Source organism: Hippoglossus stenolepis, chromosome 21 (genome assembly GCF_022539355.2).
Source record: "Hippoglossus stenolepis isolate QCI-W04-F060 chromosome 21, HSTE1.2, whole genome shotgun sequence".
Lineage (NCBI taxonomy): Eukaryota > Metazoa > Chordata > Actinopteri > Pleuronectiformes > Pleuronectidae > Hippoglossus > Hippoglossus stenolepis.
In genome coordinates this window covers 13,951,585-13,978,721 of record NC_061503.1, presented here as the reverse complement: position 1 = coordinate 13,978,721, position 27,137 = coordinate 13,951,585, and the positions used below count along the sequence as shown (strand labels likewise).

Sequence of the window (27,137 nt, the reverse complement as noted above, 5' to 3'; positions counted from 1 at the left end):
ATACTATCCAGACTAATATTTTAGAAACTCTAAAATCAAGTGGTACAGATAAGCCCCAGTTATAAAGAGTTCATAAACTGTAATTAATGACTTATTGATGGTTAATAAATCATTTATAGATGAGCTATTAAAATCCACCTGCTTAAGACTTAGAACTACAGATGTTATTGATTATTGTACAACATTTAATCAATAACTTCATCAAATGAATAGGTGGCTGTTTAGTTTTGCAGATGGACAAACTCCGTATTACTGAATAAAAACAGCTCTTTCACATTTACTGTATTTTTCTTTGTTTTTGAGCCATTTTAAAATGTGCACACAGCTCAATGGCTGGTTAGACTTTATGTATGTTTATAAAAAGGTTATACCAAAATAAGTCATTAGCTCCGTCCACAGATCCCTCTTCTTCACCTTCAACAAATACAGACATTAACCAGCAGCCAGAATGAAAAGTTAAACAACACTTGTTTTATTATTATACTACTATATGACAGCATTATTACAAAAACAAAGCATTTTTTTTCACAGTTAAATAAAAACAGCAAAACAAAGGTCAAACATAACAGGCTGTAAAGTGGGTGGTTTCAAAGCCTTTTGAGTTGGTGTCAAGACTTCAGCGAACAAATCTTTTACAGATCCCACATATTATAATGAGCAATCGATTTCTGCTTTCATGGTCCCTCTCCAAAAGATTCCTCCGAGACTCACAGGGCTCATTCATGAAGCGTTTTGTCTGGTGTGTCCACACGTTTGTGTTTTCTGACAGAACAGCAACAAATGTGGTTAGGTTTGGATTTATTGTAAAGGTCTCGAATGCATCTAATTTACAGCTGCTGATGAATTCCCACCACTTGTCGATAACAGGGTTTGTAAACAGGGTAGTTGTCAAAAAAGGCAATGGTGGAGTGACACTTCAATCAGTTGGTGTTTAATTCCTTCAGCTCATTACGACACCTCCTTCTCAAAATGTCAGATCTAGATTAGCTCTGTAATAACAACCACCGGAGCCTGTTTTTAAACAAAGACAACAACTCCCTAAAAATAACTTTGGTTTATTTTTTGGATGTTTCTCAATGGGAGTGAACCGTGGAGAAGAAAGGAAAATAAATCATGGGTCTACATTTGCTAGAGTTTAAACTAAGGTGCAATACTCAAAGACAAAGCATGCGTAAGCACACTTTTCTTGTGGCTTGAAACAGGGAACTGCTGCATATTTAAAATAAAATAAAAAGGTGATTTTTTTTTTTTTGGTAAGTAGTATTTAAGTCCCACAGTATTGCTGAGCTTGAACAAATTTCTCTTATCAGCAGCTGCAGTTTAACTTAGACTCCGTAACACGGGGCAGGTTTGAAATGGGCTTTGAATCCTGCCCCCTCGTACCAACTACGCAAAACAGATTTCTTCAGCATTTGGTTTTAAAGTACCGGTTGATTTTAAGCTCCTGCAATTGCTGTAATTTGCATTGGTTTGGCTCTTTGTTCAAAACTGAATAAGTTACATCTCAGACTTTTTTTTAAATAATTTGTCAAAAGATAAATCTAAAAATATACTTCCCCTTTGTCTCCGTAAAAACTAGATTGAAAACCTCTTCCCAGATCCCTCAACCAGAGAGCAGTTCAACTTTCCAGAATCCTCCTGGCCTATTTTTTTTTTTTTCAGAAGGCAGCTGTTGTCATAACTGGAGAGTACCAATACACCAAGTGAGACGGGCGGCCACATCAGGAAGTGCGTCCCAGTCTGATGTGCAGTTTACATGGACATGTGTTCAGGGAGAACATAGGAGATGTCGTCCCAGGGGTGTCGGTACAAACCCTGTTTCAGTCTCTTCTGGTCCAGGTAATGGCCTAATACAAGACAAACAAACAAACAACTTACACTTGGTCTTGTTTTATCACTTTAAACAGTTGGTGTCATGGCTCAGTCTTAATGGGACTCACCAATGAAGCCCATACTGCGGCCAAGGACAAAGATCCCATTCAGTGCACCGATCTCCACAAACTCGTCAGCCTCATCTCTGGAACCAGTTCAACATTCATGTGAGAAACAATACAGGGCAGTCAGCGTGAGATCAAAGCAGAGAGCAACAGCACAGACAATGCACTTTTGACATCCAAAAGTTTTTCAAATTTATTTAAGAATAATTTTATAAATAACAGTATAATTATGTTTAGTAATGTAATGTAACTATTATCCTCCTGTGGACACCCATAGTGGGAGGCTGGAATATAATACAGTTGTAATAAATAATAATATATAGCTTGATAGAAGATGAAATTGTCTGAAAAATATTTTTACATGGATGATTTAAAATGTCTTTATATCTGCTTACAGCTACACTATAGTGTGTTATAAACCCTATGCCTATTAATGATAGATAAAAGAAAAGTTATAAAACAAGTATTCAATGGTTTCAAAGTTGTGGTTTTTGCCATACTCATTAAAAGTCTTATATTTTATGTACTCTGAAATTTGCAATGGTGATAACATTTTTTGTTTCCTAGCAGACATTCTTACCGTGTGAAGCCGCCACACGTCCTGAGCAGGTCCACGAAGGCAACACCAATAAAACCATCGACATTAAGGATCAGGTTGGGTTTCTGAAAATAAATTTAAAAAAGCAAAAATCAATTCATCTTAATTTCAGAAGAATATCAGTGAGTTAGCCAACCCTGTGTCTACAGATGTTGGACTGAAATGAGTGTATGTCATTATAATGTTCTTATTCTAACATTTGAATAATATACAGGTTCCTTTACAAATGCCCTGATTGTAGCTTCTGACATCCTTTCAGACCATTTCATCTCATTAGCGTTTTTGCTTTTTGAAAATTCCTCATATAGTTTGTTTCCCTCTCGCTAATTCAACTGACAAGTACCTTCGAGGTGGTGATTTTCTCGACGTCGAGGGCGTAGTCGAGTAGCTGGGTGGAGGGGAAATTCTGCTTAACAAAGTCCTTCAGAATCTGCACCCGCATGTCCGGGTTGTTGATCTGAAAACAAAGAAACTGTAATTTTTAATACGGATGTTTTGTCTTGAAGAAACTCTTAACTGCAGAATTCTGCTTCAAAATAAAAAAACAGATAATATTTTAAAGCTCATGACTATGTAACTTAAGAGATTGTGAAAAGCTGAGCGCTGCATACCGATTTGACCCTGTGGCCGATGCCCATGATCAGCTTCCCGTCCTTCTTCATCTTGTTGACAAACTCCATGGGGAGCATGCCGCTGTCGAATGCTTTGCTGAACTGCTTTGCAGCTGCATCCAGAGCCCCCCCAAATCGGTCCCCCTGAAATAAGTCAATACATAACAATTCAGCACAGAAACAGTTGGTCAGTTTGAACCATTTTTAAAATCAAAGTGCAGGGAAATCAGTTTCAAATCTAGTTGGTAGAAAAGTACATATTCCTTCCACTTCTGTTATTTTGATGGTGGCACAGTGTGAATGTGTGTAATGTCTTTGTGTCGTGAGTACTGACAATGGTGAGTAGGCCAGAGGTGAGGCTTGAGATAAGGTCTTTGCCAGCACGAGCACAGACAATGGTGTTGTGTGCACCAGACACAGCTGGGCCGTGGTCCGCAGTCACCATCAGGCACATTTCAATGAACTGGCAGGCGTAGCGCGGCAACCTTGACAAAAGAACAGAGATATTTCCACTGAAAATAAGTTTCTTAAAAAAAAATAAAGAGCCATCGCTTCTTTCCCCATTAAAGAAGCGATCCCTGTCTGACGTAGTCACACTAACCTGCGCTGGAACCAGAGCAAGCCCAGCACTCCTCCTAAACCCATCTCCTCTTTAAAGACCTCAGTGATTGGCATGCCAGCGTAGATGAGCTCCTGGCCTCGCTCGTCACAGATGCTCGTCATGAACGAGGCTGGTTTACGGATCAGTCCCAATTCCTGGAGAAAACCCAGCAGTGAGTTCAAGTGTTATGTTTGCGGTAAAAGTGGCGTCATTAAATATTTTGGCCACAAGAGAGCGCCAACAAGTTTATATTTCAACTTTAAAATGCTAAGCTCTTAACATACTGTACCAAGGTCACATTTCTTAAACAAACAAATCCTTACCATAAAGGTTTCTTTATGTTATGAGTCTATCTACACATCCTAAATAGTTGCTATACAACAACTAAATATTTAATGTAGTTTAATCATCAAGATGCTTACCCTCGCCCAGGAGTAATCCATAGGTACCGTCGGGGGAGGAACCTCCTGAGCAGGAATGATCGTACCATTGGCCACCAGCTCATCATAAACAGTCCTGTTTCATCAAATATACAAACACAACATGAGTGAAAAACCCTGAAAACAAATCAGGGATAAACTTTGCATGATCATGTGATAACCCTCTCACTTGATGACGTTTCCCAGCTCATCGAAGCTCTTCGGAACATAAGCTCCGGCGTCCCTCAGAGCCTGGTTCTTGGCTACTGCCGTTTCTGAAGCCTGGTTGGCGCAGGCCCCTGCATGGCCAAACTGAACCTGAAGACAGCGCAACCAAATTAATCAAAAACACTAAATCCTCATCCCACAACAAAATACTCAGAAATTTTTTTCCTCAACAAACCTCGGAAGCAAACATGGTGGCACAGGTTCCAATACACCAGCACACGACAGGCTTGGTTATCCTGCCCTCTGTGATGCCTTGGCAGATCTTGTACTCCTCTGTGCCTCCGATCTGGGTTGTTAGAGTAAAAGATGTTAAAAATGACAAATTGCTTTACCCACAGGTCAATCTGAAAATATGAACATTCCATGAGCCTGTCCCCACCTCTCCCAGCATGATTATCATCTTAATCCCTGGAGTGTCCTGGTAACGAAGGACGTGCTCCATGAACGTGGAGCCTGGATATCTGGCAAAGAGGAAAAAAACACAACATAAGTCCTTCCAACAACAAAACATTTCGGTGTTGTCAAGATAAAATCATCTTGAATTCTTAACTGTCTCGGAATCCAAAGCAAATAATGTGCAAATAAGTTCTTGTACCTGTCTCCTCCAATGGCAACACCTTCATAGACGCCGTCTGTGGTGCGGGAGATGATGTTGTTCAGCTCGTTGGACATTCCCCCAGAGCGCGACACGTAAGCCACACTGCCAGGACGGTAAAGTTTGGAAGCCAGGATGTTGTCCAGCATACCGCCTGTATTGCCGATTTTAAAACAGCCAGGCTTGATGCCACCAACCTGGGAAACAGAAAATAAATTTATCAAATTAACTTTTCACTTAAAACAAGTGTAACATACTGCTTACATGTATCTGTACAAACAGAGACAATGACATCTAAATTTACAGTCTATTGTAGAAATTGCAGAGAGTCCAGCTTTAAAAGTTTCAGTTGGTGTGATGCGTACCGTGGCGGGGCCAATGATCGTGACAGCTTTCTCATCAGCCATCTTGATCAACTTTCTTGTCTGTGCTTCAGGGATGCCCTCAGCTATAATGGCAATAGTGTGAATCTGGAAACACAATTAAATAAAACACTTCATTTTAATGTCTGACTGAAAATCACATGTTTATTCAGTAGAGAGTATGACTTTCTACCTGTGGGTGCTGCATGCCCTCAATTGTACTGTCGAATGCGGAGCGCAGAGATGCAAAACTGATCAGGACGTCCACATCCGGATGCTTCTTCATGGCATCGGCCATGTTCTTATAGACTGGCACCAGGATTTCTTTGTGGCCCCAATAGAACTTCTGCTTGTGATCCCCACTGGGCAACAGGAAAATATAGGAATCTAAAGTTGAGCTGACTAGATTTTCAAATTTATCATTTGTCAGAATATGAAGGCATCAGATTAACACATTTTATCAAGATGAAATGTCTTGAAAGATATGAAGACTTGAATTGGTAAAACAAGATTCAAAAAAACAGAACTGCAAGTTAAAAGTGGCTGAACAGCATCATGTGTTGGTTACATCATCTTAGTTTGTGAAAACAGATGTTTCTTCCGAGTACACAAGTTTAACCCACTAACCCACACACACACACTTTCTGAAATAAACAGTTGTAACAATTTAGAAATGTATTGACCCTTGTAATTTCCTTAAACTGGGGCAGTGGTTAGATCTTGGGGAACCTACGTGAAGGGATAGACCATGGCTGCCACCGAGGGTTCTTCCCGGGAGCAAACGTAGTCAAAGTCCATCATGCCTTGCACAGCACGGGTCTGCATGCCCCAGACAATGGCCTTGGTGTTTTTTCTGAAGAGTGTGGTGGCTTTGGCTACATGAAGGAGAAGGCAGAGAGAGAGCGAGAGAGAGAGAGAGAGAGAGAGAGATTAAAGTTAGCGATGAAGAGAGAAATTAAAAATTAAATCAAAGTCAAGAGAAGGAGGTCTGGCTCAGATAAACACCAGGAATGGGGATGGAAAAAAGTAGAGAACAGAGAGATCTTGTTACGAGGACAGAGACACAGGAGGTAGAGAAAATAACTGATTGACGACTTTTCACCACTGAAAACACAACTACAACAGATCGTGTCCGTCTTTCTTGATGCATACAAGCATTTAGTATGTTACCTGCCACACAACCTAATATGTCACACTTCTTATGTACATAAGGTTACTCAGGACATTATTTTGTCGACCCCCCTCACACCGTTAAAAGGATTAATTTGGGACCTCAGTGTTAATATTCAAACTTGTACAGGGGAAACTTTACCAAATGATCCACACTGAAGCTCGATTAGAACCATTCCATGCTCACATGCCAATAACAACTCATAGTCCTGCACAAGGCCTGTGCAGTTGCACTGTGTGAGATAAGATAGATTGGCCAACTTCACTTCCTCAGAGGGTGAAGGCTTCATCGAAGCGTCACGAAAGTACCTTCTCTGCCAATATGTTTAGGTTGTTTTTCAAGAAACTGTTTCTACTGTGGGCTTGTAAAAATTGCTCAATGCTCTTAAGAGACATTTTTCTACACCCTATTTTTTCATTTGCTAAGCACGAACACCATGTGAGGCTGTCTGAGAGACAGAACCCCCCGAGTGCGGATGACGCAGCTGTATCCTAGTAACTGAATTAATACTTTTCCCTGTCCAGATACTGCGATGACTCAGGAGTTAATCAAGCCCATATGGGAAGAATAAAAAATAAAAAAACAACAGCCTGAAATATGAGGCATAGTAAAAAGCATCTGGAGACTCAAGTTCAGATCTCTGTTTTGAAAGCAGAATGTCAGTTTACAATGTGGCTGGAAATATTTATTGTTATTCACTACGTCACATTTGTTCCAGTCCTACCAAGCCTCTCCTCTCCTCTGCCTTCTGTTGTTACATCTGATCTACAGTAATTCAGGCACACAGCGATCAACTGTCCAGTGACATTTTAGGATGACACTGGTTGTACAGAAACCAAATACTGTGAGTGGGACTGCTCAATTTGAACCAACCAGAATAACTGATAGTTTTGTCCTTAGGTGCTCCTAAAAGATAATTGTTACAATGAGTTTTTCTATATAATTTACAGCGCCAAAGGAGAGTTAGCCACCATCAGAAGGGGGAAAAAGGGAGGGACAAACTGCTGAGAAACATCACAGAGCAGACAACGATGGGAAGGCAGAGGGGAAATAGGCAGAAGACCGAGAGGACTGGTTTTTCACACCCTTGCATACCTCCGCTGCAGCCTGAAGAGGCTTGTGCTTCTGTGATCCCCACGGGATGGAAACACAGAATGTGACAAAATAAGCACAAAAAGAGAAAAGAATGAGTTCATCTTTACCTTATCGTTTTTGAATAGACTTCAATGCATTGTGGCAACTGTGTTATCATCTCTGAAACCACTCCATTAAAAGCCTAGCAGAGGAAAGAGCATGCAAAGCTCAGCTGCTAAAGAGCATGCCTTTACTGTGCTGCTATAAGAAGCAATCTAAAATGTAAAGTCAAGCCGCTATTCAACTCTCATTCCCAAATAGCCTGAGATGAACTTCTGACACAACAGCACACAACTAGACTCAACAAATCTTTTCATAAAGATCCTTGTATTTATGAGCCTTAGCAATAAAAACTAAAACGGGAGATATACTCAATTTGGTGATTATTTCCACAATTTAATTATTTTTATGTATTAATACAAAAATATTATTGCTGAGGAAAATATACCTGGAAAAGAGTTGGAGTTGATGCAAACATGTTTATAGGGCTGTGCGATATATTTTGTGTAACAATAGAAAAAGATCTGTTGTTTCAGGTTATTTTGTTGGGCAGTAAATCACTTCTCTGTCAATGTTTTTCATCATTTGGACAGCACTTCGCACTTCGCGCAGGATATTGCATGAAGGCAACACAAACATGAAGTGAGAGAACGTTACAGAGAATGGGGTCATTCTGAACAGGAAGACTCGGAAGAGACAAAATGAGGAACATGTACCTAAAAGGGGAGCTACTCTTCTGTTGCATGGACATGGTTCGAGTCTGACGTGGACCTGAAAACAGCAAATTACGCTGCAGACTCCAACACCACTAACCGCTTTCATCACCTCCACAAGAATCATGAAAAACCATACAGACGGAGTATATGGATGAGCTGCAAAAGTAATCCAGACTCCGATGCAAATGAGTGGAAGCAGATAACAGCTGCTGTTACAACTTAACATCTGCAACTTACACGGTGGAGAATAAGGAATGAGTAACAAATAACAATATGTACTGTTTTCAGGATGTTCTTGTTCATATCGCACAGCCCTTCATGTAGGTGTCACACACAGTCAAAGTCCTTTCTACAGAGATGAGTCAATAGGAAAACCAACGTGGAGCGTGAGGACAGCAGCGAGCAGTGAGGTCATGGCACACCTACCACTTACCTTTCCAATCGGCTGTGACCACATTCTTCTGAGGCCACAGTATAGAATGAAGAGAGTCTTAGAGAAACAAGCATGACAAAGACGGGGGGGTGAGAGGACAGTTTGTGCAGCAAAACAAAAAGAAGAAGAAGAGGAGGAGGATGAGGAGGAGGGAGAAAGCAAAAGAAAATGCAGAATAGCAGCGACCGCATTGGGGGAGGGAAAATATAGGAAGTGAGGGCAAGAGAAATGAAAAAGCAGAAGTGTATGAGCGCATGGAGTCTTGCGGACAACAAACAGCGGAGGTGAGAGTCCCACAGTTTAAATACCTGCTGGAAGACCTGCTTTACACTTTTTCGCTGGGATGGCATCATTAGGCGTCCTGGGTTCAGAGAACGACGCCGTCCTTGTTGTAGCTGGAGTCTGGAGCAGAAAGAGAAAAATAATGTTTTGAGATGGAACTAACAATTTCAGTCTTTCACGGAGAGCAATTGTAGTGTCTTTAAATTTTTGTTAATTCTGCAGAGGCAGACATGAATTTTTGACAACAGCTCGTCTTATAAAATGTCTTAAATGAATAATATGGTGCTGCAACGACGATTTGGTTTGTCCTCTGTCTTTAGCAAGTTTGCCTTCACAATAAAGAAAATGCTAAACACTAAATCAGCAAATGACCAGCAGATCATCCCATTTTTCCCAAGCAAGTTACTGAATAAAAATACCATTGCACTATTGCTGGCGTTGAGTAGGAAGTTGGCAGTATGTGCGTCCATTGGAGGCTGGTTGGGGATTGGCCGGTGGCCCATGGCCATTCCAACGATGGCTGTCATATGAGTTTCAGTACCAAAAACATGGATAGGAATACCTGTGGTCTTTCCTGCAGAGGAAAAAACACAATTTTAACAACTTCTGCTAATTTAACAAAAAAGAAAAAAAGGTAAAAATTCGCCATCTTTCTTGTAATGTTTAGTCCAAAAAGCTCTCTCTCTCTCTCTCTCTCTCTCTCTCTCTGCATCAACTCACTCACCAACTTCCCCCATCACCCTCAGCCCCTCCTGGTAGTTGGGTCCACCACGTCGAACAAAGATTGTGACCTCATGCTCCTTCAGGGGACCTTGGTAGTCTTTGATGGCTCTGACAATGCCCTGAAGTGAGAGACAGGCAGGTCAGCTACAGGCTTGAAAATTATCAACATTTTTAAACAGTTAAGGCATTTGTCCATCTCAGAAAACAAGAGGAAACTTTGATTCCATGTTTTCTCAAACATACTAAGACACATTTAAAACTTCAAAAAACATTATTTGATGTGAAATTTCACACTGAGCTTCTCAACAAGCTGCTGCAGCTTTGGAAAGAAACTATTGCAGTGGTGTTGGCTTTTCTCTAAGGAACTCACTATGTGGCAATGTGATAATGTGTCTTAGATAAATATATCATTGCGTTTCACCTTGAATGTGGCTGCTACATTGGTGAAGTTGGCAATACTTCCTCCAATGATCAGCACTTTCCCTGTAGAATAAAGAGAGAGGAGGTGACATGTTAAGAGTATGGCCGTGACTGAAATTTGACACCCCCACTTACATAGTTGAAGTGACAGCCTTGAGATCTATTGCTGGCCAAGTACAAATAGTTAACCTGGAGACATGCTAGAGGAGAAGGAACAGGTCACATTGAAGAACAATGATTAAACACAGAAATATCCAAGGTAATTAAAGGGAGTCCATTTTCTGGTAACCTCCTTCTCCCAGCCTTTCAACTTTGGCCAAGTTTTCGGAACTTCTTTGACGTTGTTTGGAGAGGGCGTTGGCTGCACTTACCTTCAGGATGTTTTTCACGTGTCATGAGCGAGAGGATGGTTTTTGCATAGTCGTAGGTCTGCTGTTCGCTCGGAGCGCCAGAATATTCGCCATAGTTTGCCAGCTCATCCACTCCACCCAAGTCACAGATGGTGTCACTTAAGAAGAGAGAAGATGGACAGTCAGTACTGTGTCCTGATTGTAGTTTGTAAATCTTCCTAACTCCTGTTGGCTAAAACGTCTCACATAAATCTTGCAAAACAATGGACTACCTGTACACAACCGAAGCTCCTCCTCCTGCCACCATGGTCCAGATCCGGCCACTAGGGTTCAGCAGGGTCAGCTTCAGACTGGCCCCACTCTTTGAATCCAGATCTGCTATGTAGGCCTCCTACAAGTGACAAATCATACATGTATATAAAAGATTAGTAGGTATGCATGTCATTAAAATAAATGAATCTGTCACATCCCACCAAGGCATTAAACTTTCACAGCCTCTATGAATAAACTGAGAAAGTAGAAAGTAAACGGGAACATTATAACCCCAAAAAACGACAAACTAGAAAAGTCTGATTAATCGTTCTTCAGATCTCACCTCAGGATATGCCTCTCTGCCAAAAGGTGGTGGGAACTCAATGTCACCCCATTTAGCCTTGCAGATGTAATCCGCTGTGGCATCAATCTTGGCGGCCATGTCGAGGACGTACACTCCTTTGTGGGTGACAACTGGTTGATAGGAGATACAAAAAAAAAAAAAAAAACACACACACACAAAAGTTCTTAGTTCATGTGATTGAATTATTATTAAAATATAGAACATTTAAAAACTGAAGAATAACACTGAATCTTGCTTGTACGAATCACAAAGAGCTGAGTAAAACATCACATAGTAATTACCAAGGGGGTTGATCTCGAGGTAGGTGAAATAGAGGTCCTCATAAAAGTTGAAGAGACCCACGATAAAACTAGACAGGGCTCTTTATGGAGAAAAAAAAATGAAGAAAAGTTCAAACAGGAAATCAAAGACAACTCTTAATAGAGAACCACAAAGTTAAATAAATATGTGACATAAATTCACAGTGTTCACATTTTCCTTCTCAGCTTAGAGCTCTGAAGGAAAAGTTTAACTGTATGAAAGAGAGAGATCAGCATGTTCTCTGCTCACAGTGGGGTGGAATCCAAAAAGGGAGATAATAAAGTTCAAGAGCAAACAACACAGGAACACAACTAAAGAGAGAAAGTCTCTTTAGTTCACTGGCAGAAAAATATACAAAGCCACCACAACCAGGTTTCCACTGACAGTTAGATATAATACATGTGTTATATATGATGTAAAAGTGGCAAGTTATCACTTTTTATATCAATGACAATAACTGGCTCTCTGAAGTGAAGCAGAGTCTGCATTTTGAAAGTATCAAATAAACACAATATTGTGATATTTCTGTTATGCTATAGATCTTTCCATGTGGATAAAAAAGGATGCATTCGTACTCTTTCTTATTTTCAGGAACGTGCGTGAGGAGCTGATCTCTGACTTGCTCCTCGCTCAGCTTGTCGTCCACTGCAACCATCAGCCTCTGGGCCTTGGCGTCCACGTCGCCCACCTCCACTCCTCCCTCGTGGTGGAAAAGCACATGGTCGCCCTCACGTGTGGCATAGATACACACATAAAACTCCTCTTCCTGGTCAAATACATGGACACACAGACATTATCATAGATTCACAAGTTCTTTTAACATTTTACTTGTTTAAGTGAGCCTGTTCACACACTTCACTGCTAACAAAAAACGCACACATACTGCTGCACCTGAGTTTGTTCGTTTCTCAACAAATATTAAGAAATTAACCAATTAATCACATGCTCGGTGACCTAGAAGTAACATAATAATTTATGAAAGCTGGTCCTGGAGGTTTTATTGCCCTGCTTAGAGGACTGACATTTTCTTGGTTGTTGTGGGGTCTATGCAGCTCTCTGAGGATTTAAAAAGGCTATGCAAATATACTAGACTTGACACAGGAGGGTGGAATACATTACCTGTGTGTGTGGAACAAACGGCTCAATGAGGAAGTTCTTCAGCACACCCTTTGCCTTTCCCACCTATTAAAGACAAACCCCAAACATGTTAGTTTCTGGCTCTAAACTAGAACCCATTGAAATTTACTAAATATAAAAGACAGTCTTAGTTTCATATTAAACATCTTGGTAGTTGCTTTTTTAATACTTGCTCTCACTAAACAAAGTAAGAAACCAATGGCCACAGTGGAAGTATGGCCTCTGCCTGTTTGGAGAGCAGATATGCATGTCTGTATATATGGTAGACCAGAATAGACCCCCCCCTCCTCCTCCATTGGCTTTACGTCACCTCTGACCTGACAGATCTACACATAAGCTGGTGGTCTATGAAACCAGACAACATGCGCCTACACATGACAGGTCCTGGGAAAAACAAGGAAATATAGCTTACGCTCTCTCCATATACTGAGAAAAAAAGAAAATGGGGCACTAGTGATTCAGTACTCAAAAGGTCAAACTGTTGGGCAAATGTTTTTGTAATTTACAAGATAATAAGTGTGAATCAAATTGAAGAGTTGTTTGCTAAATATATGCAAGATGCAATGAATTTGCATTTGAACTGCTTTTAACAACACATTTATCAGGTCTGCCCGTGTCCCACATTTCTACCCAGGGGATAATAAAGTTGTATTTCAAAAAGAATAAAAAAATAATAATAAGTCACCCTACAAAAAAGGAGACACTGTGTTGGCCAATCAAATACGTCCAAGTGAATATTTCTGGTAGGTTGCTTTGTGAACTTTGCAACATGAACAGCATTTTTATACTGATTAACCAAGAGATCACAGCAACAAACAATAACTAAAGAAGTAGAATAGTCCTTTATGGTAATATAATCCACTCTGAAGTGTGTTGATATCTAATAAACTCTTAGATCTGTTACTCTTAGCTCGAATTCTTGGATCATACCTCATTGTCTCAAAAGGTAATGCTGGATTGTTTTTGGTCTAAAATCTCACTGTGCCAAAAAGGAGGGAGTACAGTAAACTTACAGTGGTCTCTTTCATGAGGTGGCTTTTGACCCATTCCTTGACACCCTGCAGGTCCAGGTTGATGCCCACCAGCCCAAGCTTCCCCCGCCGCTTGATGAGCTGATCTGGCTTCACCACGAGACGCTACAGGAAGAGCGAGCAGAAGACAGATGAACCTCAAATCAAACAAAAGCCATGTGAAACCGATACCGGGCAAAAACTTGCCTGGTATCATGTACAGGCATTTGTGTTTAATACATTTTAATGAAAACACAGCAGCTTTACCTCTGTCAGCAGCCATGGGTGCTCCTGCGTGAGGCTGTCCCAGTCAGTCTCGGTGGTTACTCTGGCATAGGAAAAGCGATTCTGCACGGCCGCTGAAGTGCAGATATACTTGTATAAGAAATCTTTTCCTGTCTGCTCTGAGATGGCTTTCGCCGACATGGCTGCGCTGGCTAGCACAGGACCTTTAGAGAGAGGGAGGAGGACGGTCAATTTCACAGGAGGAACATGATAATATCTACACAATGATGGATAAAAGATAAACAAAAAAGAAGCACATGTGCATTGGGAGCGACATGAAACTACAGGCTAAGTCACTTTAGAACAAGACGAGGACTGAACTACTATCAAGCCCGATAAAAATGTATGTATACAATATTTAATGACCTTGGTTTAATCAATAAATGGGTGTCAAGAAAGAAATTGTGTACAAGCGATTGATTAAATGTGCTGGAATTAAATTGTTTAAACGGTCCCAAAGTCGTGTTTGACAAAGTAAAAGTGACTCGTCTTCATTTCTGAATTCAAGCCATGTGGCCTTCCAAGGCTTTCTGATGCCTTGCCAGCAACACTTATCAGTGGTTGAGATTTTTTACAGAGACAAAATACAGAGATAAAGCGTGAAAGCATTTTCTATCAGCTGCACGGCCACATACCAAAATATTCATGATGGTTGCCTGAGTTCAATGCTACACTAAGTTTTCATGCAGTTGTTTTGATGCTGATAAACTCAGATAAACAGAGAATTCTATGATCTGAACTTGAAAATGATCTGGTCTTTAAAACTTAATAATTCTACCAACTCATCGTAGTGACCTGACTGCATATTTTGTCAGATGTGTGTATTAATGTCCTCATTCGTCTAAAAGATGATTTCTTTTTAATATTGCTAACAAAGCAAGCATATGGAAAATGTACAGATAAAACCACAATACTGCAGAGTTTGAATGTTCCTGTTTGTGACTGACGACAGTTTCATTACTCTGATCTAAATGACTTTGTTCCAAACCTAGAAACCTGAGATCCACAATGAAAACAAATCCCTTTGTACCTCTTCAGTCATGTTGACTAATTAGGCCGTGGACTGCTTTCATTTCACTGACAGAGTGTCAAACTGTCAACACACACTTTAGAGACAGTGGTGAATCCTCAAAGGGACTTTTACCATTTATGAGCTTGAAATGAGAGGTACAATCATACTCTAACATTCAGTCAGTCACAGATCCTGACCTCAAGTCCATGACTAGTCTGTGCACACAACTCAAGTCCCCTTGCGTCATTCAACAAACCAGTCTTTGTGCATTAGATAGTAAGAAAATGGAAAACGACAAAATCACACACCATCATACCTCTGCCAAGGCCCAACAGTCCTCTTATACCACATTTAAATTCACTTGATCCACATATTTATTTGGATGTGCACATACTTTCACACACTTAGGAATATCAGTCCCCTAAATGTGGAAGACCTCTGTGAAATCAATGTAAACTGTGAAAAATGCATGCAACGTTAAAGGAAGAAAAAATTAATAAATCCTGGCTCTGCCCCATGATCTGGATCTGCTCCAAAAACTGATGGGTTCCACTCTGAGCCATACCACATCCTTCCACAAAGTGTTGCTGTAGTTTTTACACAATCTTGCAAACTAACAAACAAACAAATGAAAGTGAAAACATAGCCTCCTTAGCGGAGGCAGTAATGGTTAGTTCCGGCCCTAAGCACAGAAATTATGCAAAACCACAGAGTAAATAAGATTTGGTGTACTACTACTACTACCAAACCCTTGGTATGAAGCCAAAATGATAAGTGAATCATATGTAGACTTAAGATTATTAACTGACAAAAACAAGAATCCATCAGACCTTGCAATCTAACAACAACATGTGATGAACTCGGATGAAGACTGCACCGGTGACAACCCGACATTCCCGTTTTATTCATCACACAATGTTGTCAGACCTGCTCTGCAGACACGCCACTGGCAATGTTTCGTCAGCGAACACAAACAGATGTTGATGTGTAGTTCATGTTTCTTTTGGTGTGGTGCCTGAAGTTTACAGCTCTAATCTAAAAGGAGATCCGGAGCTCCTGAAGGTTTCCACCATTAACTAAACAGTGATAAGCAGTGAGGCTTGATAACATGAATCTTATCTCCTCTGCGATACCGAACACATTTTATTGTGGTTTTATTCCAGCTTCTGAAATACAAAGCTCTGTGGAAGCTGCAGCACCGCGATGCATTAAATCTGCAAAGGGGTCTGTGACATGCAACCTGCAGGGTTTGGCTTAACAGGCTGACCTGCCATGCTTTCAGAGGCAGATGTCCCAGTATTTATCCTGCACATAATCCACGGGTCCTGCCCATTGTTTGAGACTATCTAGCCGTGAAATGAATGTCACTGTGCGGCTTTCTGAGATGGAAGGAAGCTGGGTTTGGAGTCGGCAGGAGCAGCAGCAGCACACGGGCCGGTGAATGGGGGTTAGTGGGTGGAGGTGGTGGAGTTGATGGATGTGGTGCTGCTGCTTCAGAAACAGCTGTCGTTTGAGGAATCCATCCAATGCTCCATCTACATGCGTCAGGCGAGCACTAAATGAATGGAGCCCCTGTAAGCAGCAGCAGCTACCACACCCACCCGTGCTAGCTCTGCCTGCCGGGGAAGTTCAACAACTTTAAGCCTCGAGTAGCCACGGGGCTGCATAAGGGAGCAACTTTTGCGGACATTTCATTGACACATGCAGGAAAACATCCAGGGAGGGGAGAGATGACAAGCTCCCCGAGGCAGGGGCTGCTAATTAGGGTTAGCATGCGAGTAATTAACGCTGCTAGTGATGAGGCAGTTAATTGAGCATAACGTCCATCTTTAAAAGACTTAAAACTAAAAAGAGACATTAAATAAAGCCCGTGTCATCGCTGGTGTTTGCAGCAGGAGCCTCGCAGCATCTCATATCCGCTGACCCGGACTCCTGACTCACTCACTCACCGGGGCTAACCGCTGTAGCCTAGCTAGCTAGTTATCAGCTAACACCGGGCTTTTAGAAAACACACACACACACGGGGCGGAAGTGATCACCTCGTCGGTCGGAGTCGCTTTGTTCCAGAAGCCGCGGACCCTCGTCCCGCAGAGAAGTGCCACCGCCTGAAGAGTCGCTTCTCCTGGTCCCCGGTTGAGTCCTCTGCCGTCCGTCGTCTCCTCCTCCGCTCCAGTGGTCTCACCACAATCTGGCGACCGATTACACGTCGCTGCCGCCCGCTCATTGGCTCAAAGCGGTCACGTGCGAGAAGCCAGACACGCCCCAAGGCTTTCTAGTAAGAGCAGCGGTTAGAATAAAACACCGTAAAACTGTAAAGATTCAAATAAGCCTTGTTCAGAAAATTACAAAACGTGCACACAAAAATTCCTCATTTTCTGTATTTTCACGTTCTTTGTTTCGAAATTCTATTTTAGGCGTTTCATTTGTAGAAAAAAATAAAACCAAGGCTTTATAATAAGAACAATGGTTAGAATAAAACTATGTAAAACTGTAAACATTAAAATGAACATCAGTCAGAAAATTACAAATCATACAGCCAAAAATTCCTCATCTTTTTAATTTGACTTTTTATTGTTTTAAATTCAACTTTAGGCGTTTTGTCTGTAGAAAAAAATAAAACCAAGGCATTATCATAAGATCATAAGATTAAACGCCATAAAACGAACAATTAAATTATCCATCGGTCACAAAAGTACAAAACATACAAATAAAAAAATCCTCACTTTCTAATTTTTTACATTATGCATTTCAATATTCTATTTTTGGGGTTTTATTTGTAGAAAAAAATCAAACCAAGGCTGTAGAGTAAGAGCAGCCCTTAGAATAAAGATACTATAAACACAAAATTTAAATTCTTATTTTTTACAAAATTCTATTTTAGGTGTTTCATTCATAAAAAATCCAAAACAAAAATAAAACCAGTTTCAGAGAAAAACAGAAAAATGCTTGTGCACAAAACTGATATTTCTGGTGAAAAATTACTCCAGTTAACATTTTACAATAAATGTTATCGTATAGAAATCTATAGGAAGATGTGGTCAGATCTTTAAGCAAAAGTGACTTAGTTACAAGTAGATGTCATTAAATATTGTATTATTTGTGCATTTACATTTTAACTTATATACTTTACATTATTTAGTTAGGTAGTTTATTCTAAAAAACAATGCATCAGATGTTTTGTATATAAAACATTCAAAGTAACTCATAAGTTGTCAATAGTTGTCAACCAATTGCAATGTAGTGAAATAAACATCTTCCTCAGTGTAAAATAGAATAGACTAGAAACACTCAAGTAGATTGTGCATTTTTCATTATGTACGTATATATATTATATATACACACATACACAACTCAAATTAGCAACGTCGCACATCTGGTAACTGAAAAAAGATAAATTTTCAGAGAAAAGTCAAACACTACGGTAAAAGACAAGCCTTTATTTACATTATAAGAAAAGCATGTCTTGTTAATACTGTGACAAGTTGTTTTTAAATGATACACAGACGAAATAACAAGAAGCTTCCAACCTACTATCGCTGTCCCTTTGAACAGGTGGAACGAGTAGGGGAAGTGCTGCACTGGCTGAACGTGCATGACGAGTTTGGGTGAATGACGGCTGGGTGTGACGGCGACGGCAACAGGAAACGTATCGCACCTCATATTTGTCAGGATGAAGAATTTACAGGTAAAAATCAATTTACTGACCAGACAAGAGAAGGGGTTTCCTATTGAAGAGCACAAAAAAAACGGCATGAAAGTGACTGTTGTCATTTGCAAATAAGACGGGGCCTGCTCTACTGCTTTTGATGGTGTCACTGACTGATCTGCTAATTTTGGTAAGGCACCACTTGAATTTGAATGAAACAGTCGAACAGATGCGACTGGTGCTTTCAACAGAAGAAAAACTGGGAGGTGTGTGGATGCGGATTTTGGCCCGATTCAGAAAAAAAGAAAAAAGAACACAACTTGCACAATCTGTTAGTGACGACAATGATGCAGAAAACATTTACAAATGAGTCTCTTACAAAAGGAGGAAGACGATGGCATCCTGCTGCATACATTTTAAGATACACAGTACAATAAATATAAATAGACTGGGGAAGACTGAAGAGAAAAAAAAATATGAATGGACAAAAACAGCTCTACATTCAAGTCAAATATACAATGCAAAGTGGAGAAGAGGTGAAGGGACAATAACCCAGCAAGTCGATTCTATATTTGGCAGATGAGCCAATAAAACCTGGACACACATTCCAAGAGTTCAGTTTTGTCCTCAACAGACTATCCTGAGGTCAGTTTTGATATTGAACTCCTCCAATACATAGACTTGTTCAATGGATACCGGGTGACCCAGTGGAAACTTAAAAATGTTTGTCATGTTCTCTAAAAGAAAAATGATCAACCATGACTCTTATATTTCTAAAGCATTCCTTATTACTTATCACCTTTAGGAAAGTCGAGGCAGTTTTGCAAGACTACATTTCATTTAATATCATTTTGGCAATGCCGTCATGCTCTGAATCAGCTGATCACAACCTCTTTATCTTCATTGTTAATTCACATCTAAAGTCTCAGGATTTTCCCTTCCGATGATTGTTAGCGTCAATGTAAGGGGGCAAATTAAGAGAATGCAATAATCAGAGATCTCTTCAGAGAAAGAATAGTTGGGAGATTTTTCTAGACACTCATGAGTAAGAGCGTCACAAGGGGACAGTGGGCCCAACTTGATTTTGTCCTCATCAGAACTGCAGTTTCCCACATCTTCACTTTAGCCAAATTGGAAGAAGAAATTTCCAGGTCCATTGTCTGGAAAATCAAAACAAACAAAAGGGTTAGTTTATATGATGAACCTTCTCAGATTGTTTCTTCCATGTTCAAAAAACCTTAAGATGTAAAAACTGGAAAGAAACTAACTAACCTGGACTGGAATCAAAACTATATCCTCCCCCGTGTCCACCGAAGAAAGCCCTGAAGATGTTGTTCGCATCAAAATCTGAAGAGAAAGCAAAGCAGTGATTAACTGGTGATGGCCATCTTCAGGAAATATAAGATAGAAAATGTATGCCCAAAATCTCTCAACTAAACAAAGAGTGGTGGTGGTAGCTTTTTTTAAGTAGTTGCCGGAGAAAACTTTTTCTTAAATTTGAAAGATTTAGAGTGGTGAAGATTGTATGTTGCTTCGACAAGTGATTTCACCTTTTTTCAATGTTTGGATGCAAGCTCAGTATATCTTTTGATCATTTGCTCAATTTCATTATTCATAACTAATGGCACATGGTGACTTTGATATGCCCTTCAATAATAAACATAACTATAACATCTTCATGTATTTGACTATGTGTACATTTTGGTTTCACTGCCTCCAGTTTGAAGGCTGTGAAACTTGTTATGAACCCAAAGACCAAGCTGATGCTTCAGTTATTCTTTTCTATCCTTCCATGTCCTGTAGGTTGAACGTAAATTTACCTCCACCGTCCATGCCGCCGTTGTCGTCATCCAGGTCGTGTCCATTGTCATAGCGGACCTTCTTCTTCGGGTCGGAGAGCACAGTGAAGGCTTCACCCACCTCCTTAAATTTCTTCTCCTCCTCTTTCTGCACTTCTGTAGAAGCTGCACTGTGGCGGTCTGCGAAACAATGAGACGATACAGATATTTACCAATTGAATATTCTCAAAAACTGGTATTCTGTGTGGAAAAAGAAATATGTCTACCTGGGTGGTGCATGAGGGCGCGTTTGCGATATGCTTTTTTGATCTCATCATCTGTGGCATTCTTGCCCACCCCCAGCACCTTGTAATAATCTTTCCTTTTACTCTTCTTCAGCTGCAGCTGTGCCGTTTTCAGCAGATGCTTGTGATCTACAGTAATAAAAGACAAAACAAGCCATGTAAGTATGTGTACATGTGACCAGCCACATAAAAACAAGACAACTGAATCAGCGGCGTACCTGCAGTTTTTTCTGTCTGGTAAACTTTTTCATAGTCCCGTACAGCCTCTTCATACAGCTCAGTGTCCGTGTAACTACAAGTCACATAAAGTCACTCAAAAACTGCACAATCCTGAACAACAGAACACAACATTTGTGGAACATACTCATGTTGACTTACCACTGTGCTCTTCTTAAGTAGGCCTTGATGTAAGTGTCATCGAGTTTGATCGCACTGGAGCAGTCATCAATGGCTTGTTTTGGTTTCTTCAGCTGTTGACGAGGAAGAATTACTTACTTTAAGTAAGTGATCAGTATTATTGATCCAGTTCTATTGAAACAATTGCTAGTTTAATAATTTCCTTGCCCTCTGAGGATACTGGGCAAGCTCATGTTAGTATGTCGTATTAGACTTATGTAGACGTGTTGCCTTTTACCTTTGCTCCTGCCGTAGCTCTATTGCAGTACAGTTTAGCGTTAGTCTTGATGTTGTTGGGATCTATCGTCAGGGCCTCAGTGTACAGTTGGTAGGCAGCGTCATAGCTGCAGTTCTTGAACGCCTGATTGCCCTCATCCTTCTTGGCTTTTAAGGCTTTGGCATTCTGATTTAGGAAGAGAACAAGTCCAAGTGTTACTTAAACATTTACATAAGCACCATTAGTGGTCAGAAACTCAGGGTTCCTTTAATTAAAGTTGATAACAATGTCTTTCAAACCTACAGTAACTGATCACCTTTACAACATGTGGCAGAATTTTGGATGCAATTTGTATTATTTCAAGTATTTGTCATTAGATTTCAAAACACCAAAATAATGTCTATAAAAATCCTTGTTTCTCATTACAAACCTTAGTCAAATACACAAAATGACAATCCTACCCTGCAGGCTAGTCGGGCCTTTTCATGATCAGGTGCCATGCGCAGAGCCTGGACGAAGAACTGAACAGCTTTGTCAATGCAGTCCTCATAGTAGAGACACAGACCTCGAACGTAGAGTGCGTCTGCGTTTGTGGAATCCATTCGCAGGATATCACTGTAAAAGAAATTTGAGGAATCAAATCCACCACTATAGTCGGTAAGCTACTTGAGGAGAACCTGTAAAATAATGACCCCAAAACCAGTTACTTCATACTAAAAGCTTAAGTATTCCTACCTTGCTACAGACTGAGCTTCTGGATAGCGTCCCAGCAGAGCCAGACACTCGGCCTTGAGGATTTTAAAGCGGTGGCAGGCAGAAGCCAAAGCTAAGGCCCGATCCATACAGTACACCACCTGGACCAGGACGAGAGCACAAGAGTTACTATACCCATTACGCTCCATCATTACATGAAGAGAAATGCAAATACTGAAGCTTTTTCAGTCAAACAAGCTCTTGTTGGTGTTTCAGTACGAAAGAAAGTGTTCGACTGACAGTCATAGACCTTAAGATGAGCTGAGATATGGAAGTATCCTTTCGAGAATTTGCTGAAAAGAAGAACTGTAAAGTACCTTTCTAAAATCCCGCTTGTCAAAGCCAAATTCTGCCATCCGCTCATAGTCCAACAGAGTCGCAGAATTCTTGTTCTAAAAAAAGACAAAACAAAGACAGGGAGAAAAAAAAGGTCATCTCTTGAGGATGCAGTCATTGTTTCCCTAAGAAGTACATTGAAGTGCAAGTGTGTGTGTGTGTGAGCCCTACAATGAAGCAGCAGCATAAAACACTACATAAGAGATCAATCATGTTATTATAAGAAGTGTAGAAAAACATTTGGATCATTAGGAAACATTGTGAAAGTGTAGTGAACAAATCAGACTATGACAGGGTACCACCATCTAACTCTATTAATGAGAAACAATGAATCATGCAAATTATACTCAGAGACTGTGCATGGTGTATAAGTCAAATATTTATGAAGTCAGGTGATCACCCACCTCCTGCTGGGCCTCTCTGTTGCTGGGCTCAAGTTCCAGAACCTTCTGAAAGCAGCGACTGGCTGCCATGGCATTTCCCAAAGACAGGTGGCACTTACCCTCACGTAGATGACCCTGTGAAACCAAAAGGGAAAATGTCTTATTTGTAAAGATTGTGTAAGAAAAAGAAAACTCTTCATTTGAAAGCCTGTTCAAACTGACCTTCATGAAAGATTCATCCAGCCGCACAGCCTGCTGGGAATCTTCAAGGGCCTCTCGAAAGCGACTAAGCATCATGAGGGTGGCTGCCCTGTTGCCATAATAACTTGCAGTTTTGGGGCAAGTATCTTAAGATGAAACAAAAAGAATCCATGTCACACAGGCAAACGGAGATGTGGATTGAAATTCTTGAATAAAAACAATAATACAGGGATATTTCCTAATGCATATTCAAAACCTCACGTATGTGTGTTGAGAAAAGCATTAAAATGGGGGGGGGGTTAATGAGGCAAATCCTAATAGAAATTTCCCAAATGATATTTGTTTGACTGATTTGTTAGGCGATGAACTGATAAAGTAAATCTGACAAATCTCATCTTGAACTATTCAGTGGGTGCTGTGTACAACAACATACCTAAGGCTGCAACTAGATGTACATGAGTTATTCCAGTCCCACACCAAATCCCTACAAAAACTCCTTTCCAGCCATAAAGACTGGTTAACTCACCGATGGCCTTAGTGTAATAGTTGAAAGCCTCAGAGTAATCTTTCTTGCTGTAGAGAGCATTCCCTTGCTCTTTGAAGCCTTCAGCCTCCCTGGAGAGAGGAGACACAGAAAAGATGAAGCCAGTACTTAACAAAAGATAAAACAAAGCATATAAAAGAAGACAAAATATTCTGCAAGAAACCGGTCAATTTTACATTTCTATCCATGTAGGGATTTCTTGATGGGACGCGAGAGTGTGAGATTGGCTGACAGGACTCGCCTGGGTGTTATACCTGGAACTGGGACAGAAGAGCAGGGTACACACAGTGCTGATAGTTCCAGTACTAAACATAGCAGTGAAGTTCGCCTGCTGAAGTCCTGTCAGACATGCCAAGTGCTAAAGGGTCACTGCTGATTCACACTTTCAAGGAAGAAGCTACTGCTCTGCTTGTTTGTGTGGGGGGTAAAGCATTTTAAGTCAGGCTACACCAATAAGAGACATCACAGTGGGTGTTTTCCTTCAGCTGATATAACATCACTTACTAAGGCTGGGAGCAGAAGAAGACAATTCAACAGAATTGCATATTGGCGAAAATGTGCTACAGTTTTGAGTTAGGGTCCAGCTAAGAGTCAGTGTTTGAAAGGGGAAAAAATGGCCGCCCAGGACCATAATAAATGCAAAAATAAAACCATGAAAGCATAGATTATATCAACAATATTTTTGTGACAATGCAACTACACTAAATAATATTAAAAGGGATAGCTTGCAATTTAAATGCACTCACCACTATGCCGATTGGAGGGGTGGGTGAAGTGTTTGAGTCTACAAAACACTACTGGAGTCTCAGGGGTAAACGTTGTTGGAGCAGAATCCGATACAATTGAAGTCAGAGGTGATCTCTTCTTCAGACACGAAAAAAAACAACATGCCCCGACATTCATATTGACTCAAAATGAGTTAATTTTCTCCATGTTTTAGCCTTAAAGTCCACTGATATCTTCCTATGAGGTGCGTTCACCTTGGACGTGCTAACATCTGCTAGCTTAGCCACTTCCAGTGGACTTTAAGGCCAAAAACACGGTGTAAATGAACTTGTTTCGAGTGGAATATGAATGTCGGGGCTTCCGGACACTTGGATGACACCACCCGAGCAGGGTGGAGGAGTGTTATTTTTTTTCTTTCTGTTTTATTATGTCTGAAGAAGAGGTCACCATTGACTTCAATTTTATCGGATTCTATGCTCCAACGCTGTTTACCCCTGAAACTCCAGAATTGTTTTGTGGACTCAAACACTTCACCCACCCCTCCATTGACATAGTGGTCAGTAGATAGAGTGCATTTTCATTTTTCAGTGAACTATCCATTCAAGGTCGCGTTTCAGTGGTATTGATATTACCTTTGTAAAAATACACAAGCGAAACAAAATTTTAAATGATATCACGGCTTTATTATCAATTAATCAACATGTTATTAAAGTAAAATTCACTCACAACTTAGAAGCAGGTTATTTTTGCAGCCCCCTGGTGTGTTACAAAAGGGACATAACACTAAAATGGTGAATGTTCACAATTAATTTGTAAAACCATGTTGTACTTTTTAATAGTACAAGAATCAAGGTTTTGTTTTGTAAAAAATCTGCAGTAATTCAAATATGTGTAGTGCGTAAGTTTCTGGGTTTTATTATAAAACACCAATAATTGGAAAAGTAAAGAGAACACTACAGAACATGTTTGACTTGACTTCACATAAAACTACTCACTGTACATCATTGCTGACCCTGAGGGATAATAGGAGAATAGGAGAAACAGTGTCATCATGATTTCCCTGCTCAGACTCAGTATATCTACAGAATTGTGATTCGTAAATACAGTGGAATCTACTTCATCCTGGTACCTTAGTTTGTTTCAGTAGCGAACTGAACAAAGCACCTCATGCAAGAATGTCCCACGACATTTATTTTATCATTTAGATCTTTTTAAGAAATTATCTGAGCAGAGCAGCTTTCAATATTTGTGGCAACATTTATGTAAAAAGAAGCCACAAACAAGCTATGTATAGAAATTCTCAACCATTAATTTTGCATATTTAAATTGAATAAAATTCTCATAGTATCGCTGATGACATCGTTTATTATTGACTTCTGTCAGTGTGATTAAACGTGTAATTGTCATATTTAAAAAATTGAAACCAAATGTGTTACCTCACATTTACAGTGAAATGAAAGCTCGGACATCTCACCGGAAACTGAAAGAAACATTCGCTAGCTTAAATGGCCAGACGATAATCCTGATTCTGTTGATAATACTGAAATCTACACTGAATCGGGTTATGTTATTTTTTTATATTTTGAGCCAGTTGTCGATGTTGGGGGCAAAATGCAAAGTTATATAACCGCTGCGACTTTATCTAAGAGTTGAGTACCAAAGGCTAGCTCGGTGCTCGCTAGCTAGCTAGCTGCCTATCTGCTATAGAAGTTTCTCGAAGGCGGAAAAGCACCGACCGCTGAAATGTCCAGCAGGGAACCGGATTAACGATTTATTGTCTCGTCTGTAACGTGTAGGTTTTAAACACGTCCACACAAACCTGTTAAATAACCAAATAATATGATGGTTTTAGGACGTGTGTGGCTAAACATGTGTCGCGGCTAACGTGTCCTATGAGGCGCTAGCAAACAACAACAATAATAACAAACAATTTCGATGATTTATAGTTTCACAGACGTGCTGTGTTTATTTCCTCAGGTGAAGACGTCGTCCGTGGTTTATAGGAACAGACACAATCGGGATTTAGATTCGGTGAAACACGCTGCCCCCGTCGGTTGAACCCCGGCATGCTAGCATCGTTAGCTGGTCCCGGGGCTGACCGACCGCGCGGTGGTTTCCGAGGCTCGTCCGAGAGCCAGAGGTCGGATTCACTCGGTTTATTTTCGGTTTACACGAACAACACAGTCAAACACAAAGTGAGTCGTGTATTTACCGATCCAGCTCCTCCTGGTTACGGATCTGAGGCTCCGGATCTACCGGCATGTCGATGTCAACAGCTGCCATTTCTGCTGGAGAGGACGAACAGGAACGGACGTCACTTCCGGAAGAGCATTTATTTATCTATTAATTAATGTATCTATTTATATTTGGAGGTCATAATAAACTACGCCACTGTAAAATGATTTAGTAAAGAATATAGTAAATACACGCACACACGTCTATAACATATATTTTCTTTTACTTTTCTTTTTTTTAATAAAAATGTGTTTCTTTTTTACAAATCAATAAATGTTTTAAATTTTTATTAATTAATTAATGTAAACCAAACACTAAACCCAATATTTAAATCTAAACTTGCAAAAGCCTTTATAAAAATATATATGTATATATATCGTTTGGACATGCAGTGGCTAATTTTTTATACAACTAATGTCCATGATACAAATAAATGTTTGGATTTCAATAATTGTTTTTATCATTATTTGTATTTACAGTTCTTCACCTCTAAAATAATGCTTTTATAAATATTTTTAAATAATCTATAAATAAATAAAGACATTTTATTAACATTAACTTTCCCAAAATATTAGGTCTATCATGAAAAAGTAATATGATTCTAAGCAGGGTTTGTGCATTAATAATAAACATATCTAGTTTGAATTTCTATTTTTAAAATTGCCATTGATTGATCG

General features: G+C 40.1%; 2 protein-coding genes across 7 annotated transcripts; both read right to left on the bottom strand.

Annotated features, from left to right (window-relative positions):
- Positions 1–449: 449 nt before the first annotated feature.
- Positions 450–17,140, bottom strand: aclyb (ATP citrate lyase b). Of its 4 annotated transcripts, XM_035145865.2 has the most exons (30): positions 16,980–17,140; positions 13,911–14,092; positions 13,647–13,769; positions 12,616–12,678; positions 12,072–12,262; positions 11,478–11,557; positions 11,176–11,306; positions 10,853–10,971; positions 10,602–10,738; positions 10,232–10,293; positions 9,812–9,929; positions 9,507–9,661; positions 9,114–9,207; positions 8,806–8,862; positions 7,618–7,647; positions 6,085–6,226; positions 5,545–5,713; positions 5,355–5,459; positions 4,990–5,186; positions 4,774–4,855; positions 4,570–4,680; positions 4,357–4,484; positions 4,170–4,263; positions 3,748–3,902; positions 3,481–3,631; positions 3,147–3,290; positions 2,879–2,992; positions 2,518–2,600; positions 1,941–2,017; positions 450–1,847 (listed from the first exon to the last, which is right to left on the bottom strand). In XM_035145865.2, exons 2-30 carry the CDS (start codon positions 14,067–14,069, stop codon positions 1,753–1,755), a joined length of 3,366 nt encoding a protein of 1,121 aa, XP_035001756.1. In that variant the 5' UTR covers positions 14,070–14,092; positions 16,980–17,140; the 3' UTR covers positions 450–1,752. The 4 variants fall into 4 exon arrangements, with proteins under 4 accessions (XP_035001756.1, XP_035001757.1, XP_035001759.1 ...); XM_035145866.2 differs by lacking the exon at positions 7,618–7,647; XM_035145868.2 differs by lacking the exon at positions 8,806–8,862.
- A 1,217-nt stretch (positions 17,141–18,357) lies between these two features.
- LOC118100570 (dnaJ homolog subfamily C member 7) lies at positions 18,358–26,551 on the bottom strand. 3 transcript variants are annotated; one of them, XM_035145842.2, is made up of 16 exons: positions 26,438–26,543; positions 25,221–25,238; positions 23,676–23,759; positions 23,482–23,570; positions 22,977–23,101; positions 22,776–22,889; positions 22,353–22,427; positions 22,018–22,136; positions 21,744–21,897; positions 21,304–21,468; positions 21,048–21,139; positions 20,888–20,961; positions 20,652–20,798; positions 20,407–20,565; positions 19,859–19,933; positions 18,358–19,746 (listed from the first exon to the last, which is right to left on the bottom strand). In XM_035145842.2, the coding sequence occupies exons 1-16, from the start codon at positions 26,506–26,508 to the stop codon at positions 19,709–19,711; spliced, it is 1,599 nt and encodes a 532-aa protein (XP_035001733.1). In that variant the 5' UTR covers positions 26,509–26,543; the 3' UTR covers positions 18,358–19,708. The 3 variants fall into 3 exon arrangements, with proteins under 3 accessions (XP_035001733.1, XP_035001734.1, XP_035001735.1); XM_035145843.2 differs by lacking the exon at positions 25,221–25,238 and having other exon boundaries at positions 26,438–26,551; XM_035145844.2 differs by lacking the exons at positions 23,676–23,759; positions 25,221–25,238 and having other exon boundaries at positions 26,438–26,551.
- Between the last annotated feature and the right edge of the window lie 586 nt (positions 26,552–27,137).

Bases quoted from the DNA above. Each gene is read 5' to 3' on its own strand.
- aclyb (XM_035145865.2), bottom strand. From the start codon at position 14,069: ATGTCGGCGAAAGCCATCTCAGAGCAGACAGGAAAAGATTTCTTATAC. The intron at 9,662-9,811 runs GTGAGTGAGTTG...TTTCCTCTGCAG, and splicing joins GAGGGTGATGGGGGAAGTTG to GAAAGACCACAGGTATTCCT. The intron at 3,903-4,169 runs GTAAGCATCTTG...GGTTTTCTCCAG, and splicing joins TGGATTACTCCTGGGCGAGG to GAATTGGGACTGATCCGTAA.
- LOC118100570 (XM_035145842.2), bottom strand. From the start codon at position 26,508: ATGGCAGCTGTTGACATCGACATGCCGGTAGATCCGGAGCCTCAGATC. The intron at 20,962-21,047 runs GTAAGTCAACAT...TGTGACTTGTAG, and splicing joins TACTTAAGAAGAGCACAGTG to TTACACGGACACTGAGCTGT. The intron at 19,747-19,858 runs GTTAGTTAGTTT...TTGATTTTCCAG, and splicing joins TAGTTTTGATTCCAGTCCAG to ACAATGGACCTGGAAATTTC.